The sequence below is a fragment of the Typopeltis vanoorti genome, chromosome 5 (assembly GCF_054136105.1).
Source record: "Typopeltis vanoorti isolate ZY-2024b chromosome 5, IOZ_Tvanoo_1.0, whole genome shotgun sequence".
Classification (NCBI taxonomy): domain Eukaryota; kingdom Metazoa; phylum Arthropoda; class Arachnida; order Uropygi; family Thelyphonidae; genus Typopeltis; species Typopeltis vanoorti.
The window spans coordinates 101,353,592-101,376,341 of record NC_143553.1 but is presented as its reverse complement, the minus strand read 5'-3'; the positions used below and the strand labels follow the sequence as shown (position 1 = coordinate 101,376,341).

Sequence of the window (22,750 nt, the reverse complement as noted above, 5' to 3'; positions counted from 1 at the left end):
AAGAACAAGAGTGCAGTGTCGAAAGCTAAGGATAACAATAGCGTGGAACCTAGTAGAGTGAACATTTATATTGTTGACATATATGAAGAAAAATTACCATATGAAATTTCAAGGTTAAAAGGAATAACTTGAAAATCAACGAGGGAGTTGGACAAAGCAGAAAAACATTTAAAAGAACTATGACAGGAAAAGAGAACTGAGGAGAAAAATAACAGGAAGGAATGCAAGGTAAGTCGTACGTTATCAATCGGTAATAACAATGGGAATGATGATAATAACAACAAGGTTGTCGTCGTCCAGTAGCATCCTCTAGCAAGAGGGTTGCAGCAGATGAGCTCTTCTCCATTTCTCTCTGTCTGTCGCCTCCATCATTCTTAAACCAGTCCATTCCATAATGTCATTGAATCACTCTAGTTGGTCTTCCACGTCTTCTCTTCCCCTCAACTTCCCTTGTAATATAGTTCTTGTCAGGTGTCCCAAAGAACCTCTCAGAAGATGTCCTGCAAATCTGGTCTTTCTTTGCATAATGTTCTTGAGCAGTGTTCTTTCCATCCCAACTCTTCTTAAAACTTCTTTATTTGATATTCTCTCTGTATAGCTAATCTTTTCCATCTTTCTATAACACCACATTTCCAATGCATTAATTCTTTCCATATATCTCTCTTTCTGAGTGTCCATGACTCACTTCCATAACTTGCAATACTCCAACTGTTGCTTTAACTATTCCAATTCTAATACCTATTTTAATATTCTTGTTTATTAAAATTCTCTTCATTTCCATAAACGCCGATTTAGCTTTGCCTATTCTATTTCTAATGTCCAACTCTGAATTTCCTTTCTCTGAGATCCAGCTACCTAAATATCGAAGTATTTCCACTTCTTCTAAAATCTTTCCTCCACATCTTATCTTTACATTATCTCCTATTTTTCTGCCCATTATCATTATCTTGGTCTTCTTTGTGTTAATCCTTAGTCCATACTCTTTTCAAGAGTTTTCAATTCTTTGAACAATTTGTTGTAATCCATTTTCACTTTCTGCCATCATCCACATATCTTAAGTTATTAATGATTCTTCCATTTATTTTTATTCCTTCTTCTACATCCTCAAGTGCCTCTCTAAACATTTGTTCACTATAAAAGTTAAACAATAATGGTGATAACTTGTATTCTTGTCTAACTCCTCTCTCCACCTGTTTCCTTTCCATTTACACATACTGATGTTGTTTGTGACCAATATAATCTCTTTAAACTTTCCAAGTCATAAGAGTGAATATCAATATTTTCTAGAATGTCAAAAAGCCTTTTATGTTTCACTGTATCAAATGCTTTTTCAAAATCTAGAAATCCCAAAAACAATTTTCTACCATGGTTTAGTGTTTTCTCCCCAATAATTCTTAGACAAGTTATAGCCTCTCTATTTCCTCTGTTGGTTTGGAATCCAAACTGTTCCTCATTCATTTCTTTTTCTATTTTATGCTTAATTCTCTCTAAAATTATTTGTGCCAAAATTTTTGTTGTGTGAGTTATAAGACTTATCGTTCTAAAATTGTTACAGTCTAAAATCTAAAAAAAGAAGTCATATGGTATGGTGATTTGATAATTAAATTTGCATATGTCGAAAGAGTCACAACATCTAGCTTCTCAGGAGCTAAAATAAAGGATATAACAAAAGCAATAGTAAAACAGAAAAGAAAAGTAAAGGAGATTGTAGTGTTGCTTGGAACTAATGATTTAAGTAGTGAAAAATATAGCGTGAGAGAGGATATGAAAGTCTTGATAGTGGAAGAAAAGAGAAAGGTGAGAAAGTAAAAATTGGTTAGTTTATTACTGAGATACAGTAGTAATGAATTAAAAAGGAGGGCAATGATAGCAAGTGATTCAATGTGTAGGTTATGTAGAAAAAAAAGGGATGTGAGTTTTTGGATGTGTGGAGCGAGTTTGATGGTAGAAAAGATTTGTATAATGGATTTGGCATCAGGCTTAGGGAAATTATTTATTGGAATGAGATCTAATGACATCTTGGGATGTGTATGTAAGTGCAACTAGGATTTGTAGATGTAATAGTGATACAAATATCAGTGAGCACGGTTATGAATCTGCTGAATGGATGGACTACGCTTTGGTTTCAGCGATTTTGAGTGTGTGTAGGGTAGGAAAAAGAGAAAGTTGCCGAACTGGGCCATATAGACTGTAAATTTAAGTATAAGAAAAAGTGAGGAGGTAACTTGGTTATGTCTATACACAAATGTCAAGAGCATTAGAAACAAAGTAGTTGAGTTTGTTGCTTTGGTGAATATGTTTTTCAGAATATTAGGAATGATAAGAGACAGGAGAGGAATTTGGTGTGTGTGTGTGTGGGGGGGGTACTACTAATGATATCAGATGACTTGAATCCATTTAGGATAGAAACACACTAAAGCAATAATGGTAAAAATGTCCTGTGTAGGCTAATGGGATGAAATACATGGCGGTATGTTGCTACAGATCAGGGAGATTCAGTTGCTGAGGACAAAGAAATGCATCACCAAATTACTCTGACTGCTAAACAAACAATTACTATGGACAAATTAAATTATCTGAATATTGATTAGGCAGCAGAGAAATCTCATGATAAGAATGAAGGAGAATTTATTTAGCTTTTGTGTAACAACTTTCTCAAGCAGCATGTGAAACAAACAACTCAAGGACAAAGAGTGCTAGATTTGATAGTGTCAGAAGGTGTCTCAGTTAAGGATGTGACTATTTTGTCACCAGTTGGGTGACAGTGATTATGCCCTACTGACTTGGGAAGTAGCCAGCTATTAGTTATATTTTATATGTGGAGAGAGAGAGATGTAAAAAATTGAATGGATTGAGGAATATAAGAGAGAGTTGGAAATCATTCCCTTTAAGAAATAAAGAAAAATGTAAGGAACAAATATCTGTATTTTGTGGATTCCTTATGTGTTCAAGTTCCTATTTAAAAGTTTATAAATCTTTATTGTTGTAATTTTTGGGTTTTTTTTGAATAAAGATTAGATGAAAAGCTATTCTGCATTTGTTGAACTGACAGTTGTTGAGTAAAAATGCCAAAACATTCCATATATATTTTCTGTTTCAGCATTGGATAGCTGAGTCTTATGAAGTGAACTGTTAATGTTTTGAGTAATTGTTTTAATTAGTAATTGAACATGCTAGAAGTAAGGCATATATTGAATACACAGGTTTGAGTTATTTTTTTGTGTGATTGTGTGCAAGAAAATTTGTTGCTGTTGTTTCCTTTCATATCTCTGGAGTAATTATAAAGATTTTAGAGAGGTTGGTAAGAACCTGCATACAGAAATGGGTATCAAACAAGATATACTTTGTAAAGAACATGCTGTTCTTTGCAAAGTATTTCTTTACTAAAGGGAAGTCATGTCTGAGCAAATTTGTTCATATTTTATAATATTGTTATTGCTGAGTTGGATAAAGGAAATGGATACACTATGATACTGTTGGACACCTGCTGTTCATAAACTAGAGAATATGGGATTGGAATATAAACTATTAGCCTGGATAAGTGGGTGGCTGATGGACAGGTATCAGAAAGTGTTATATGGGAAATCTGATTTAAGGTGACCAGTGGCGTGGCCCAGGGATCAGTCCTTGGACCATTGTTGTTGTTGTTCTTCTTCTTCTTCTTCCTAACATGGAATATAGGCCATGTGGCCTGTTCCGGTCTCATGCCATCTCTTTCTTGGTCTTCCGATTCTTCTTTTTCCACTTATTTTGTATCTGTATAATATTTTTGGTAGTCTGCTGTTGTCCATTCGATTTAAATGTTCTAGCCATTTTTGTTTATACTGTCTTATGTAGTAATTAATTGGTTTGATTTTTAGGGATTGTAAGATTTCTTCATTTGTTTTGTGGTCCCACTTGGTATATCCAGCTGTTTTTCTGAGGAACTTCATTTCTGCTGTTTGAATTCGTTTTTCATCTTTCCTTTTCATGGTCCATGTTTCGCTTCCGTATAGTAGAGTTGGTTTTGATAAGACATTATATAGTCTGATTCTAGTGTGTTTTTGTACCAGGGATGGCTTAAATATACTGTTTATTATGCCATTTACTTTGACAAAGTTTGATATTTTAGTGTCTATGTCTTTTTCTTCTTCGTATGATAGATCACATCCCAAGTATCTGAAAGTGTTTACTTGTTCTAGTATTTTATTATCTATCACTATTTTACTTCTTATTGTGTTTTCTCCTTTGAATGCCATTATTTTTGTTTTTTCTTTGGATATTGTCATATTATATTGCTTTGAGATATCATTTAATGATTTTAATGATCTTTGTAAGTCATCTTCTGATGTAGCTAATACTATTTGATCGCCATTGTTGTTTAATCTAGAAATTAATGATATTGGAAAGGAGCTGACAGGAAATCTTAATTTGTTTGTTGATGCAAAGATAGGCAAGGCAAGAGCTGGTACTGATATACATTTACAGAGTGATTTGAATGGGGCTGGAAATGTGGGCTAATGATAATGGTTATCAATTAATGTTAGTAAATGTAAAGTTATGCACTTTGGTGTGATGCAATATACAACAGCATATATGATATTGTAGAAAGTTTTTTTAACTTGGGTATATTATGTATTCAAGATACCAAGTAATTTTATATAAACTTGGTTTTTAATCCTATTTCCCAAGTGAGCAAACAGACTTGTCTATTTGCTCACTTGGGAAATAGGATTAGAAACCAAGTTTATATAAAATTATGTTAAAGATACCAAGTAATTTTATAACCTTCATTTTAATCATATTTCCCAAGTAAGCAAACAGACAAGTAAGTCAAGATTTTGTTGCACCACCACCATAAGTCTTGAACATGGTTCAAGACTTATGATGGTGGTGCAACACCAAGGCAACTCGTGGTAAAGATGGATTAAGTTCTGATCATTTTCCTTAGTATTACCCATAAATGTAAAACACATCTCCTAGGAGATGTATGATGTTATACATTATGGGTGGGGGTCACTACCCAGACCGGTTTCAACCTTTATTGAGGTCTCATCAGTGAGTAGTCAGACCCTGAAATGCCAAGGTTTAAGTAATACAGAGCTTATCAATTTTACCTATGCAAGTTGCCACAAGGTGCTTTGACCTTATTAATTAAGAATCTCCGGATGAGAGAAAGATGTGAAAAGTTTTTTACCTTGGGTATAATATATGTTAAAGATACCAAGTAATTTTATAACCTTAGGTTTAATCCTTTTTCCCAAGTAAGCAAACAGAGTTGCCTTGGTGTTGCACCACCACCATAAGTCTTTAACCATGTTTGGGTGCAAACTTGACTGACTTGTCTATTTGCTTACTTGGGAAAAAGGATTAAAACTAAGGTTATAAAATTACTTGGTATCTTTAACATATATTTAACATATTTGAGTCAGATGTATTAAGAGACAGGCTTCTCCCAGATGTTTTATGACTGGCATCCCCCTTTCTGTTCCACATTCTCCAGCACACTGATGTGGGCATGAAGCTATTATCCATCATTAGGAACAAGAGGGAAGAGGTTTTGGCATTGATTAGTGCAACCTTGTGAAAAGTTATAGGCATTAGTGAGACTTGGCTAACAGCAGATGATGTAATTACAGCAATAGAGTGAAGGGTTTCGAATTTTCAGGGAAGATAGAGAAGAAAGGATAGGTTGAGGGATGCTTCTGATGATAGCAGATGAATTAGGAAAAAAAAAAATAGGAGATAGATGGGAGGGTGGCTTTTCATTTGAAGCACTCTGGTGTGAAATCAAGGCCAATAAGACAAAATATATATGGTTGGTTGGTTGCTGCTATAGACTAGGGGGTTTCAGGGATGATCTGGAAGACTTGCATCAACAAATTAGTATCATGAGTGCAGGTCAAGTGATTATTATGGGTGGGGGCTTCAATTATGGAAATAGATTGAAAGGAAGAGAGAGATCACATGGCAGGAAAGAAATTGAATTTATACATCTACTGAGGAATAATTATTTGAGGCAGCATGTAATAGAGGGGACTCTAGGTACAAGAGTATTGCACAATAGGATCAAAAGAGCTATTTGTAACTAAGGTGGTTGCATTGCTTCCAGTTGGGGAAAGTAACCATTCAGTCACAACTGAACATGAGGAATATTCTGTCAAGAAAGGGTATGTGTGAAAATACAAGATGGGGGATTATGACAAGCATAAGAAGCAGCTTGAAGTTGTGCCAATGCATAAACCATGCAGTGGTTTATGCCATGGGATAAGGAGGATTAATCAGGTATTATTTAGATGGAAGAATAATATCATTAAGTATGAGCTTCAGAAAAAGAAAATGCTGTGAAGTGTATATAAAAGAAAGGTGACCAGAAAACTCATGAACAGTACAAGAGTCAGGCAAGAAAAAGAAAGGTTGCTAAGGTAGCTCATAAGAAAGGTGACCAGTATGGTAAGGAAGGAAAAAAATCAGATTACGAGCAGAGACTAGCCAAGTAGGTCAAATGAAATCCCAGAGGAAGAATGACTATGGAAGAATAATCTTCACGAGTGCTGATGGTCATGAAGTTACAGAAGCAGATAAAATAGTTGAGTTACTTAGTGACCACTTTGCAAGGGTATATCATCCAAGTGAGGTTAATGCTGTAACATATATGACAGACTTGGGAACAGAGGTAAATGATTTGGAGGTTCTTAGGATATTGCAAGCTCAGAGACTCACGTTGGTGAGTACGGGCATGGCATATCCAAGATACCCAAGCTAGACTCAATCTTACTTCCTGCAGTATACGCTTGGTATATTATATCTCTAGATGGGTCTTGTACTCTTCTTTTCTCTACTCTCTCTCTCTTTCTCTTACAACTTACTCCTTTCCCCCGGTGTTAGCAGAGAAATTTGAGGGTGAGGGGAGGGGGGGGTCACTCTTTCCTCTCAAACTATAGTTTCCACTATCTACTTCTGTAGCGTCTGTTCTCCAGGTTAGGGGTAGCTACAAACAGTGTCAGATCTCCAGTGGCTGGAAAGAAACCAAGTTTACAACTGAAATCCTCAAGAATGATTGAAAATGGAAGTAAAAAATGGGATATGTATACATGAAAAAGCAAAGAAAAAAACAAACAAGAAACATAAAAATAAGTATGTATAATGTAAGAACATTTTTGAAGGAAGACAAAGAACTACTAGATAATTCTCTCTCTCTCTCTCCAAATTAGATTGGGATATAATAGGACTTTCTGAAGTAAGAAGGAATGAAAACCAAGTTACCGGGAAAGAAAGATATATATTTCATTCAGTAGGAGAGGGAGCACAGGGAAGAATGGGACTAATGATAAAAAAAAAGAAATTGAAGGACAAGATTTTACACCAATATCAACAAGAATTACATCTATGACTATAAATATTAATAAAGGGTTAAACCTAAAAATAATACAAATTTACACATCCATCAGACACTTGGAGGTGGAGATAGAGAAAGTCTCTGAAGAATTAGAAGATTGTTTAAGATTAAATCAGAATAAATGGACTCTAGTAATGGGAAATTTTAATTTTAAAATTGGAACAAAGGACAATAACAAAACAAGTATAGGAGAGTTTGGTATTGGAGATAGAAATGAAAGAGGAGAAAGGCTAGTAAGATTTGCTGAAAGTCAGGGTCTATAATGATGAATACATTCTATAAAAAGAGAAAGGCATAAAAATGCACATGGCAATTGCTAGATGGTATTACAAAAAATGAAATAGACTTTATTTTGACTAACAGAAAAGAATTAATAGAGAATATATCAGCAATAAATAAGATAGATTTTGATAGTGACCAATGGCCAAAGCTAAAATAAAATTAAACAATAGAAAAAATAGGAAAGAAACAAAAAGAACTAACGTTAAAATAGATAATGAATGATTAGACCACAGTACAAAAAATTTGAAAAGATTTTGACAGAAAAATTTTTATTTCAAATGAAGAACACCTAAACCCTATACAAGAATAGAAAACATTATGTCATCAATTGAGAAATGTAATGTGGAAATGATAAAAACATGGCATAAGAGTAAAGTAAGAGCTAATAGATTAAGTCAAAATACTACAAACTTAATTAAGAAAAGAGAAGAATTGAGAAGGAAAAGAACACCAATGTACTAGGAAGAAATAGAATTTATTGAATTTAGAAAATTAGTGAGAAGAGAAATAAGAAATGTTATTAGAAGCCATAACATCAATAAACTAAAAGAAATTATAGAAAAGAATAAATCATTGAAAGTAATAAGGAAAAGAACTGATTACATGTCTCAAAATTAAAAAGGAGATAAAAGTACAAAAGAAATGAAATAATGAAAATATGTGAAGACTTTTATACCAAGCTGTATGAAGATATCTATCTTGGACCCACTGAAAATGAAGATGATGAAGAAGCCAAGGTGATACCAGAAATAATGGCAGAAGAAGTGGAGAAAGTAATTGCAGAAATGAAATTTAACAAAAGCCCAGGTGAAGATGGAATACTGGCTGAACATCTAAAGACAGGAGGAAGGACATTATGGAAGGAACTGAATTTGTTATTTAATGACATCATCAATATATTTGTATATTGATGATTCAAGTATATTTGTATAAATCTCACTCAGTAGGGATATTCCTTTGTAATTCTGACATTTATTTTTATTTCTCTTTTTATAGATGAGTACTATGAGAGCTCTGTTGCAATCATTTGGTATTTGTATCTCTGACCAGGCCTTCTGAATTATGCAATGTAGCCACTATAAAACTTTTATATCTCAATTTTTGAACATTTCTGCTCGACTGTCATCTCTTCCAGCTGCGTTTCCACATTTCAGGTTTTAGATGGCTTTTTCTGGCTCAAGTAATGATATGTACTCCTGATGGCATTCCTCTTGAATGTTTTCTACCACAGTGCTGTCATTATTTCATTTAGCAGTCTTTTGAAATAGTTACTACTAACATCTAGAATATTTTTATCTTCAGTTTTTGTGTCACATTTATCATTACTGATTATATAAGACCTTTCAATAGCCTCTAGAATTATTTTGCTGCCTTTCCTGATGTTCAGTATATTGATTTTTATATTTAGAAAAAAAATGTATCCTGGGTGATGCAAAATTTTTGGTGAGGTGGTGCAGATTACTCATATCATTGGAGATAAAATTCTGTCTGTTCTTATTAAGATTTCTGACACTGTTCCATTCTCTTAATTCACTGTGATGTTATGGTTAACTGCAGAGATGACTGAAGAGAAATCCAGGCAATGAAGGCTAACTCAAGGCAGTTAACTTAGAAAAGACTAATCATGGTATTTAACTTGGATTTTGGTTCTGATTAGTCTTTTGGTAGTATATCTGCATGAGAATATTGGAAAGAGAAAAAGATAGCCTCGCCTGTATGATATAAATCTCAACATTTCAGGTTTGTTTACACATGGCCTGTTCACCATCTCTGCTACTATGCATCTGTCTTCTCTTTCTCCTAATACTTATGAGGCTCTTGTACTACTTTAGACCTGTGATGAACACTTCTTTCACTTTTTTCACCTCAATAAAGGTCAAAGCAAGTTTTTGTAGTAATTCCTCCCTAACATACATGTCCAAAAGGAAGTGTACTGAGGTAGTTTGATGGAAAGTCAACAGCATTTATATATAAGTAGTCTAGTCATGAGCCTGCTTCATATGCAAGCCTTTGTTTGCTCATGATTAGATAAAGTAAATTATATTCTTGTTTAAAGCAAGAAAATAAAGGCTGTATCTTTATCTTTTAGTCCTTTCTCAGATGGCTGCATCAGGTAAATTAAGAGAAATTGTATATTCAAGGATTTGTCCTTGGAATTTTTTGCAATGTGACTCTCACCCATGAAAGGTTGTAAATCCATCCTACCTTACTGGGTGTTAAGAGTTTTTTAAAATTATTTTTTGTTTTATTTGCTACCAGAAAAGTAATTTTGTAATATATTTTATTTAATTAATTTTTGCATAATCTAGAAACCATGTTCTAGAGACCAAACAGAATTATTTCAAGCCACTTCATGTCTTCTATATACGTAAGGCAGTTGTCTCACATCAGACAATGAAATTCATCTCCTACCTAAAGAACAGTCTTAAAACTTAATTATGATAGGAAGATAAAGGAGTAGTTAGTATTTAACTGCTGTTTTCATTTGAATAGTTCAGTTATTACCATAGTTGCTATCATGATTGCAATCCTGAAATGTCATTAGAATCATTTTTACTCAAGAGAATGTGCATAGGAAATATATTGTAAAGAGTTGTATTTCAAAAATAAAATAATCACACTGTGATATAGTTTTCTATGATTATATTGAATTGTAATTATTTTTATGCTAGAGTTGTGTAAAGTTGATGCGAGGTCTTTTAATGGCTATGATCAGACAGAAAGAAAAGGTGGAGCGCTTTAAAGAAACTCAAAGTACTTTGGACTCTCTACATGCCAAATATAGCTCTGTAACTGGTGGAACAGTAGTTAGTGATAATGAATGGGGTCATCTTCAGTTGGATGCAGTGTCTCTTTATCTTTTAGTTCTTTCTCAGATGACTGCATCAGGTAATTAAAAGAAATTGCATATATGTAATATTTCAGGATATATTTTTTAAAATAAAGATTTGTTGTATAACCAGTTCTATATATTCTGTATGAGATCTGTAACTTCATAAAATTAGAAGTTTTAAATATTAACTAATTTTTTTAAAAACATCTTGTTAATCTTTTTAAAATTTAGTTTTCATATTTTTGTGTTTATGAATTAAATTTAATTCATAACCAGTGCAAAGTGAAATTTCTGATATTTTATTCTAGCTGCTTCAGCATCTTACAAGTAATAACTTGTAAGATGCTGACATTAGTACTTATAACATATATAATAGGAATTATATAAATTCTAATAGGAATATACAACACATTATGCAAATTATGGAAACAACTACTGTGTTAGAGTAAAACTTTAGTTTAATATAAACCGATATAGACACTCGACATTTTGACCTTCACATTAAGGCCATCATCTGGAGTATACACACATATATACAAAGAAACAAGCTGCACTACAATTTACATAGCATGGTTACAAAATTAAATTAAGCTGGAGAGCAACATGTTTACAAAATGGAAAAAATTAATAAATAATAAATAAAATATGATTACTTATATAAGTATGCATATAAATTACAGCCAACTATGGATAGTGGCCAATAAAAGCTGAAAAATTGCTTATAAAGTCCTGAAGTCAAGATATCCTGGAAACTAAGTGGGTTGAATGTGTGCCATCCAAATTCTTGGGATTTTTATGTCACCATTATTGTTAAGATTGGGGTGGTTAATCAAAATTTCACAGGATTCTTTAAATTTTCATTCATACCAGGTTTTTGTATGATGTAATGAGCAAGTACTTTTCCAATCAATTTGGTGTAGGGCAGTGCTGTTCAACCTTTTTTACTATGCGAACTACTCTCTTATATATAAGTTATTGGGCGATCTACTCTCTTATATATAAGTTATTCGGCGATCTACTCTCTTATATAGATCACATTCCCCCAACCTGATATCTGATTATGCACCAATAAACAACTAAAAAATACACAACTATTTTAGTTGTGTATTTAAAAATACTTTTAAATACACAACTAAAAACTTTATTTGTGTATTTAAAAATTTATTTATCACTTTTAATTATTTTAATACAACAAAAAAAAAAACAAATATATTGGAATAAAATATTTATTTCTCTATTTTGGGAAACCAAAGTTAGAAAAAACAACAGATTGATTACAAACTCACAAGTTATGGGAAATGCTAGTTGATTTAAAAAAAAAAAAAGTTAATGTGAAATTTGACATTGTTTGGACCTCGCTATATTTTCATAGTCAAGTTGATATGAAGAAGTGGCCAATCGCAGACAATCATCCAAATGATCATTTGTAATTTGGTTTCTTAATTGATTTTTTATGACGGCCATATTTGAAAAAGCGGATTCTGACAAGTATGTCGATCCGAAACACGACAGAATTTTTTGCGCAATATCATTTAATATTGGGAATTTTTTATGTGCATACTTCCAAATGACTTCATTGTTTATTGATTTTAAATGTAAACTATTCTGAATGTTTATTATCTCAAGTTCTAATTCAGCTTGGTTTATATCAAACAGCCCACTAATTTTATTTGAAATTTCTGTGATGTTCAAGTTTTCTTGAAATGGATTATTGATAAAAGATACAATCATTTCAGTTTTATTAAAATCTTTAAATCTTGAATTTATTTCTTCCTCAACTAATTCTATTTCACAAATAAATTCTTTTAAATCATAACGAAGCATTTCTTGATTTTGTTCAAAAAATTTTAATAAATATGGGAGATGTCTAAATTTGCGGTCATTTATATTTTTCTTTAATAAAAGTAACTATCGTTGGAAAGTTTTATTGAACTTAACATGTCAATTACATTTTTATCTCTACCTTGTAACTCTAAATTTAAATTGCTTAATTTCATACAGAAATCTACTAAAAATGATAAGTGTAACAACTATCTTTTATCACCCTATGTGGATAAATATCTCCTTTATCATCAAGAAAATTTTTTATGTCGTTAATTAATACAAGAAATCTTTCTAAAAATTGACTTCTGCTGAGCCAGCGAACATTATTGTACAACAGGAGTTCCCTATCATCATCTACCTGTAATTTAAATAACCGCCGTTGCAGAACTTTTCCTCGAACAGAATTTACAATTTTAAATGTAATATCCAAAACATCTTTTGTGTTTAATCTTTTGCTACACAGTACTTGTTGGTGAATAATACACTGGTATGTTAAAAAATCTGGATATTTGTCATCGTTTTTACATAATGAAATGAAGCCTAATTTATTACTTATCATTGCAGGAGCACCATCAGTAGTAATAGACACAAGTTTAAAAAGCAGAAGTTTGTGTTGCTTCACAGATTCATCAAATGTCTAAAAAATATCTTCTCCCCTAGTCCTTCCCAATAATGGTATAATTTTCAAAAGTTTTTCTTTACTTGAATAATCTTGAAATACCATGCGAATAAATACCATTAACTGAGCAAAATCAGTGAAGTCGTTCAATTCATTAAATTGTAATGAAAACACAACACACTAGTGAAGACATTAACCTGGCCTGGAAACTTTTCTTTGGCAATTGGAACTCTTCCTTTCAGCAAATTGAAACCTTCTCTGCTGCCTAGAAGTAGTCTCTCTCTCTAGCAATGTCTCGAACCGAGAAGCTCCTTTCTGGAAGCGGGGAACTCCTCTCTCAAGCAACATGGATCCGGGCAGCCTCTCTGTCTCTCTGATGGCGACTCTGGACCGAACGGCCTCCTTTCTGACAGCAATTCTGGAACCAGGACCCCTTCTGCTTGCTTGCTTCAGTCCCTTTTTATTAGGCCTCCTCTGAGACATCGCATGAAGTTTTGCAACCCCCAAAGAATAGGTATGAGTCTTTCATCTTAAGTTTCAAGTTTGGCACGACTTTGGTTCTCCTCCGCTTTCTTTTGATTGTAAGTTGCCAGCTATCGGAAAGTTGTTTGAACTCTTTCTGACTAACTTCAGAGATGTTTACACTTAGAGCCTGCAAGCCTTTCTCATACATACAAGTTTCAATAACAATCTTTCTAATGCTGCCATGTACAGCTTCGGCAACAAAAACATTGCCTTGTTTTTGTCGCCAAATCTCTAACATTCTAACATATTCTGTTATTCTGTAACACTCTAACATATTCTTATTAAAGCAGTATATACAGTTAGCTTCAAAAGAGTTATTTACAAAAACATCTAATACTAACTATACCGAGTCAAACAAAGTTTATTTTTTTTACAATATTCACATGGAACTTAACCTAAGTAAAAAATCGATGTAATGTGCTTTGGAATATTTAATATTTAATCTACAATCGAGTTTTTACACTTTGCTTATAATCGTATTCACTTGGCACGCTGTTTGACTTCCACTGATCCAAATTAATTAATTTACCCGGACTTATAAGAAAATTACTGATTTGATAATTTTAACAAAAAATAAATAAACAATAGCAATACACTTAAAGCGAATTAAAAATAATACAAAATAATGATAAATAAAACATTATGTTTCCGGTTTTAATTAAATTTGTAAGTAAGGAGGAATACATACACAAGAGAGCGACCAAAAATCGCTCTGCGATTGACTGGTTGAACACCCCTGGTGTAGGGTGTTAAGAGTGTGATCTGAGAGGCATGCTTCACCAGAATTGTTAAATTTAATGTTTCATTTGTGCTCTTTTTTACGGATAGGGATTGTTATTCTGTATCCAGTTTCTCCAATATAAGATAAGTTACAGGTGCAATAGATCCAATGAACTCCAGGATGTGCCAATGGGGGGGGGGGGGGAGGATCCTTAGAGGAGTTGAATATGTTTTTTAATTTTCAAAGTGCATTAAAATCGTAAAGGTAATGGTTTAGGATTTTATTAATTTCTCTGATAACACTTTAATGTATGGGAGCAATGGTTTTACTAATGTATATTATTTTTTTATGAAGTTTTATGAAGAATTTTATTAATAATATTTTTGCTATAATTATTATTATTTATAAATATATTGTTAATAATTTTGAATTCTTGTTTAAGAGCTTAATTTTTTTATTTATCATTTATTAATTTTTTTTATTTTTTGTAAACATGTTGCTCCAGCTTAAATTAATTTTGTAATCTAATGCATAATAATAATAATAATAATAGGACTCTAGCTTTGATGTTGTAAGTTTTTTTTTTTTTTTTTCACCAGAGGTTAGACCAATAGTTGTAAAGGTTGGTCAGTAACTTTAGCATGCCATGTAGATTGTAGTGCAGCTTGTTTCTTTGTGTATATATATATGTGGTGATCAGCTTTTACTCGGTTGTTGTACATTTGAAAAAAAATATAGATTTAATGACTATAAAACCGAGATAACATAATAAAGATTTTAATGATAAATACTACTAGTTTCAGCATATAGCAGCCTTCTTCAGGTATTTATAAAGGAATACTAATAAACACTGAATTATCTAAACAAACTGGAAATTACAGGTACAAATTGCCTCACATAATCGATACATAAAAACGTTGTATTTTTTCAAGTTGTTCCAACTGGTGTGCCATTGTTTATTGCAATTGTGCGTGCAGGTTCATGTGAACGCCAATATTGAATAACTGCAGCATGGCTATCTGGGATGTTATAACTTAAATTGTTGTTTAAGTGGACCAGGTTCAGCAGGATTTCCCTTGATTCTACAATTTTCCTCTCAAACTCATCATCACAGCGAAAGATATTTTCTGATCTATTCCAGCAAACGGAGTGGCTTTGTTGGTCATCATTAGGATTATTTGAAAAAAGAACATGACTGGATAACGCAGTTGCATGAGATCTTTTGTAAGAGATGTCTCTCTTATGCTCTTCTATCCGTTGTTCAAACAACAAAGCCACTCCGTTTGCTGGAATAGATCAGAAAATATCTTTCGCTGTGATGATGAGTTTGAGAGGAAAATTGTAGAATCAAGGGAAATCCTGCTGAACCTGGTCCACTTAAACAACAATTTAAGTTATAACATCCCAGATAGCCATGCTGCAGTTATTCAATATTGGCGTTCACATGAACCTGCACGCACAATTGCAATAAACAATGGCACGCCAGTTGGAACAACTTGAAAAAATACAACGTTTTTATGTATCGATTATGTGAGGCAATTTGTACCTGTAATTTCCAGTTTGTTTAGATAATTCAGTGTTTATTAGTATTCCTTTATAAATACCTGAAGAAGGCTGCTATATGCTGAAACTAGTAGTATTTATCATTAAAATCTTTATATGTTATCTCGGTTTTATAGTCATTAAATCTGTATTTTTTTCATATATATATATATATATATATATTCCGGATTAGGACCTTAATGTGAAGGTCGAAATGTTGAATGTCTATTTTGGTTTATATTAAACTAAAGTTTTACTCTAACAGGGTAGTTGTTTCCATAATTTGCATATTGTATTCTGATCACCTTGTAAGCATGAAGGAAAGGAATATACAAAATTAACAGAAAATTGGAGAAAAAACTTACAACTGGTGGTATTTTCATTTATATTTGTATTTCTTGAATATGAAAAACTTTTTTCTTCATTGCATCAATAAGCTGTTTTATTGAGACATTTTATCCAACATTCTGAAATTTTTCAGTTTTAGTTGAACTAAGATGCTTATAAAAACTGCTTTTAAAAGTACCATAAATGGTACTTTTTATAAGCAGTTTTTGACATGATTACAAATGAAGTGAATATCTATTGAAAGTTTTTTTTTTTTGGTGCATGTGTGACTAATTGGTTGATGAGCAACGGCAACTAGTTACAGAAGGTAAAGGAGGCTTAACTTCCTCATAGTATAAACCAGGGGTTGGCAAACTTTTGAGACGGAAGAGCCAAACCTGTCTCTCACAACAATTTAAAAATTATTCGAGAGCCATAAATATATTTTTACAAATAAGGAAAATTTAAAGTAATATTATAGTAAATTTACAGTAATATATAACAAGTTATAATATTAATTATATCTTTATTAAATGAAGAAAAAATTGCACAAAAAATTGCTCTCATTGGTTTTAATCAGTGTGAGCAATGAGCTTGCATTTCCTTAGAAAGTTTCTGTATGTCCAGTTTGTAACTAGTTGTTTTTAATTTAAGGCACGATTCCAAGTTGGCATCAGTAATTTGGCTTCTCAATTTACATTTAATGAAATTCATGTTAGAAAATGATTGCGCACATAAATATGTAGACCCGAAGATATGAGCTGGAAGACTATTCCAAGTATTGAAAATCATTGAGTCTGCCCTTTTGTAGTTCTTTTATAGCAGTCTGCTTGCGCTGTGAAATCAGACTGCATTTTTCTTTTTCCAGTTCTTCTATTTCAGTACCAAGACATACAAATTTGGAGCTCCATAAGTCTTAGCTTGTCAAGTTGTAATTGTATTTCAAAATCAGCCGTGGCAATATCAAATGGAGAAAAATTTAATTCCATCACATTGGCATTAAGAGGATTTCTAATAAAAGCTAGAGTCACTTTATTATTTCTGAATTCCTGAAACCTTTGAAGAAAAGATTCTCTCATGTTTAAAACTGTTGTCTTGAAATATTCTTTGTTAATGAGGGCGTTTTCTCGGCAATATTGAGACAAGTTTGGGAAATGAACTAAAGTTCTCCTCTCTAAATCTTCAGCGAACAGAATCAATTTCTTTTCAAATGAAATAACTTCCTCTAGCATTGAAAAAACAGTATTTCCCTTGCCTTGTAATTTACGATTGAGCTGATTCAGTTGTGATGTAACGTACAATTTTTGTATGTTACACCACCATAAAGTGCAATTTTTGAAACTACTGATCTGTTAATTCTGGATATTGAACATCCTTGTTGTCGAGGAATAGTTTGATTTCATTTATGCAAGATGCAAAACGCTTTAACATGTCACCTCTGGAAAGCCATCGAACCCTGTTGTACTGGAGAAGATCTGAATATTCGCTATCCATTTCGCTTAGCAACTCTTTAAATTATCGATGGTTAAGTCCCCTTGCTATAATGGTGTTGGCAATCTTAATTACCAATTCCATAATTTTACCAATTTCTTCTGTAAATGTTTGTGCACAAAGTGCTTCCTGGTGGAGTATACAATGGAAAGTAATCACCTCATGATTAATTTTTCCTTTTAAAATTGAAACAAAACCCTTTTTCGCTCCCGTCATACTTTTGACACAATTTTATTGAGTGGGATATGATTTTTTCTATGCATTCAAGGATGGCATTTGCTATGTCCTCTCCACTCGTTTGGCCCTTGATGGCAATAATCCCAGAAGTTCTTCTCTCGGACCCTCAGATGATACATACCGCACAAAAATGGAAACTTGGGCTGTGTCCTTGATGTCGCAAGACTCATCTACCGCAATTGATAAAGCTGAAGCTAATTTAACGTCTTCGACTTGTTGGTTGGTCACATTTGAGGACATTGTGTCTGTCCTATCTGCTACTGTTTTGGCAGATAATGGTATGTTTTTAATTTTATTTAAAATCTCTGCTTTGTTTTTGAAATCCCGAAAAAGTTCTTCAGATGCATTAACAAAACAACATTTTATGTATTCGCCATCTGTGAATGGTTTTCCTCTCTTAGCGATCTCCTGACTCACTACAAAGCTTATATTAACATCATTGGCAGACTCTCTACAATAATTAAATACAGAACTTGATTTTTCAACATTTTTGTGAAGTCTTTCAACTGCTCCCTTTCTCGTGTCACCGACAGGATATTTTCTGGTAAATGTGGCATGATTTGTTGTGAAGTGCTCTAAATTTGACTTTTTGTTATGCGCAGTTTTTCTTGGCAAATAAGACAGGTTGGAAGGCCATTTGAATTCGAAATAAACCCGAAAGATTCAGTCCATTCAGTTTTAAAGTCACGATGCTCATCTGTTGTTTTGCTTAGTTTTTTCTTCATAGCCATGTTGAAATGCACCCTAAACAATATATTTTATTTAACACGTTATATACATACATTATATAAAAAGAAAATAAAAAGAACTAAGTCATCATCATCATCAATTTCCTGCCATGTACCCTCAAGGGGTGTACAGGATATGATAGTACTACATGAAAAATTTACATCATTACTAACTTCTTATCTACAATTTTCCTCCAAATCAGTCTGTTACTTGTCAAGACTCCAACATTATCAGATCTTATATTTCTATCGTCTAAGGAACTTTGTACCGTATCAATCCACCTACATCTTGGTCTTCCTTTGGTCTTATTGTTGTATTCACTCACTATGTACAGAACACTTGTTTTGCTAATCTTTCCTCGCCCATTCTGCTCAAGTGACCATACCACCTGAGATTAGCTCTGCTAAGGCATTCATGGATGCTGACAATGTCAAATTCTTTCCTAATATCCTCGTTTTTAATATGATATTGCCATTGATGCGATCTGTTCATGCCTCTTTTTCTCAGGACTTTCATATCTGCTGTCTCTAGTCTTTGTTCAAGTGTTTTACTTCTGACCCAGCTCTCAGATCCATAAGTTAAAACTGGTTTGAACACTGTCTTGTATACAGCTAATTTAGTGTTCCGACTAATTTCTCTCTTATTCCATATGAATTTATTCAATTGACTTCCTACCATACCAGCTTTGTTGATTCCGTTATTTATTTCCATATGTAATTTACCATCTACACTAAAAATCATGCCTAAGTAGCTGAAATGTTTTACTTGTTTCACAGGTTCTCCATTCACAACACAGTTCACATTTTCAATGATTCAGCCTATTTTCATTGTCTTTGTCCTTTTATTGCTGACCTTCATACCATATCTATTACAACAGTTGTTCAGTTTAGTCAGAGACTCTTGCAGACTTGTAGCGGATTTATTTAGAAGTATAACATCATCTGCATAAAGCAAAGAGCTTACATTAACATCTCCAATTTTGATATCATGTTTAATACCACTTTCCTTCGTAATATGATTCATATAGATAATGAATAATGGAGGGGATAATGTACATTCTTGCCTCACATCAGATTTAACATTAAACCATCTTCCTGTACTTCTTTCAGTTCTAATTGCTGACTTACAACTCAAATAAAGACTAAGTATTGCTTGATATAATGTCACATTGACACCATATAACTGTAGCGTATTGAATAGCTTCTCTCTTGGCACCTTGTCATATGCCTTTTCAAAATTGACAAAACTTAAATATAGATCTTTGGTAAATTCCCATGTGTTCTCCACTATTTGTCGTAAACTGAAGATCTGATCCTGACAGTCTCTATTTGACCTGAATTCAGTTTGTTCTTCACCAAGCTTTTCTTCCACAATTCTTCTCAACCATTTCTCAAGTATACTTGCATATTTGCCGGCAAAGGTTGGTCGATTGGTAGAGCCTCTGCTACTAATGGCTCAGTTAAGTAAGTTTGAGCACGGTTAGTAGTTGGAAGGGGGTCAATCATTCTATGCTGTTGGCACACTCTCCCTCGATGAGTCTTTGGACTCCCTGGAGGTGTCAAATAATAATAATAATAATAATAATATCTTCCCAGGAACAGTAGGGATATACCTCTGTAAATCTCACATTCAGTTTTATTTCCCTTTTTATATATGGGTACTATGAGAGCTCTTCTCCAATCATCGGGAATTCGTCTTCTGTCCAGGCATTCTGAACTATGCAATGCAGCAACTTTAAAACTTTTATACCACCATACTTCAGCATTTCTGGTCAAATATCATCTACTCCTGCTGCCTTTCCACATTTCAAACCTTTAATGGCTTTTTCTACTTTAAGTATGGATTATGTATTCCTGACTGCATGCCTGGTCAATGTTTTTTACCACTGTGCTGTCGTCACTGCTTGTTTCATTCAGCAATTTTTCCAAGTAATTACTCCATACTTCAAGGATATCTTTTTCTCTCATTTTCATGTCACCTTTACCATCTCTAACTCCTTTTACAGCACTCTTTCCTCCATTCCTAAGCTTCTTCAACAAGCTCCAGAATATTTTGTCACCTTCTTGATATTTATTTTCTATGTTCTTGCCAAAGTCCTACCATGACTTTTGTTTAGCTAGTTTTACAAAGTGTTTAGTTTTCTTACATTTGTCTCTGTATTCTCTAAGAGCACAAGCTGATTTATTTGCCAGGAACTTTTGATATGCTTTCTTCTTTTCCTAGACCGCCTCTTTAACTTCCTGTGTCCACCATGGAATTCTAATTTTTCTATCCTTGCAGACAACTTCACCACATGCCTCTCTAGCTGAATCAATCAGGGTTTTCTTCAAGGCTTGCCACTGGATCTCCAAGGTTTGGTTCTTGTTCTCAAAGTCTTTCATTTTTTCTTTAATAATCTTTGTGTATTTTAGTCTACAGTTTACATCTCAGAGCTGCTCAACTTTTATTCACTTTAAAACTTTCTTGCATGCTCTTGTTTTCAGTGTGAAATTAAATTTTATCCTGCTCAAGATTAAATGGTGTGATCACCTCCAATTTCATATCCTCTGTACACTCTGATTTCCTGAACCAGGGAGAAAACATCACTATCAAAAATAACATAGTCAATGAGACTTTTCTTATTCCTTGCATCTTCTCTCCATGTGAATTTGTGCACATTTTTATGTTGGAACATGGTGTTAGTAATAACCAGTCCATGTCCTGAGCAGAAATCCAACAGATATTTGCCATTATTAATAGCTTTGCTCTTTTCTCCAATTTTTCCCAAAATATTTTTGTATGTCTGACAATCATTTCCTACTCTGCTATTTTGATCCCCAACAAGGACCAACTTTTCCTTTTTCATTTTGTCAGTTGCTTTTTCTAAAGCCTCAAAAAATTCCTCCACTTCTACCTTAGTAGAACCTTCTGTGGGACTATAGGCACTAATAAGTCTCATTGTCCAGTTCCCTATTTTCATATTTGCCCACATTACTCTACTTGAGACTGCCTGCCTTTCAAGAAGATTAGCCTCGTATTTTATGTTGAATAGTATGACTACTCCTTTCCTTGATTGTCATTTCCTGAATATAACATTTTGTATTTATTGCTCAGAAAGATCTCACCAGTTTTTATCTTTTTTGTTTCAGCCAACCCTATTATATCAATCTGGTACTTATCTAATTCTTCAGCTAACTGCATTCTTTGCCATTCAGGCTTCTTATGTTGATAGTACCAATCTTTAACTCTGCTGATGTTGAGTTGCGGTGTGTTTTCAGATTTGTTCCAGTAGCTGACTTTTCGCTGTGTGCCCTGGTTCCCTGGCGAAAACAACGGGGCCCTTGTTTAACCGTGCAATGACCGAACCAGCATGAAATTTTGTCATGTTGTACCATCATTTTGTATTTTGGTTTAACGAATAAGAATACAATTTGGTCGGCTAAATCCCAAATTGCCAGCCCATCCTCGTTTGTTCAGTATTCAGGTAGATACCCAACATTGTGCACCACGAGAAGATGAGGATTGGACATTAGGTCAGAAGCCCTGGTCGGTTCTCTGCATTCCTTTAAAAGCTATATGGAGGGCTCCTCTCAGTTATACAGCTTTGAACCCTTAAGCACCCCTGAAAGAACTAATTGATTATTCAAAATAATAAATGACAATAATTCGAAAATATAATAAAAACAAATCTCACCAGTAACCCTTTTTATTGTAACAGTTACACGTGAAACAAAACACGGCGCAGTAAATCGCAACCGGCAACATATCTAAATATAATTATACCAATATTATATATATATATATATACTTGGGGGAGCTCTTCCCCCCCCCCCCCAAGTTCCAGGCTGGTAAACTAGAGACAAAAAATGGGACATAAAAAGTTTAAAATTTCGGCTTATCTTTTTATATATATAGAGTAGATATATATATAAAATAATTGCCTTTATAATAATAATAATGATTACCAGATTGCCTTTTTAATGCAGTTTCTGGATTCACCCAACCAAAAGAGAATACTGAGTTGCAGAAACAGCAAAGTGACACGGACTCCGTTTTCACATTTCGGCATTGCCAATGTTGCCTTGCCCAGTAGAGGGCGCCCATGCACTCGCTTATTAGTCACTTTGTTGCTCTGCAAATGACCTCAGATATCGAGGCACCCTAAAACCTAGTCCTAATTAGTCACCATTATGTGAATAAAATCCTTTAAAAATTTTATAAATGAAACTATGATAGTTTTATTTTCATTTTCAATTTTACTTC

The 22,750-nt window shown here is 33.3% G+C and overlaps 1 protein-coding gene across 4 annotated transcripts in view; it reads left to right on the top strand.

The window, feature by feature from the left end:
* Positions 1 to 22,750, top strand: part of LOC150106691 (putative phosphorylase b kinase regulatory subunit alpha) — a 745,167-nt gene that overhangs the window by 32,598 nt on the left and 689,819 nt on the right. For all 4 annotated transcript variants that reach the window (XM_090393281.1, XM_090393285.1, XM_090393284.1 and 1 more), the window contains exon 4: positions 10,333 to 10,549. In XM_090393281.1, the coding sequence (XP_090249407.1) occupies positions 10,333 to 10,549 (217 nt within the window). The remainder of the gene's footprint in view (positions 1 to 10,332; positions 10,550 to 22,750) is intronic.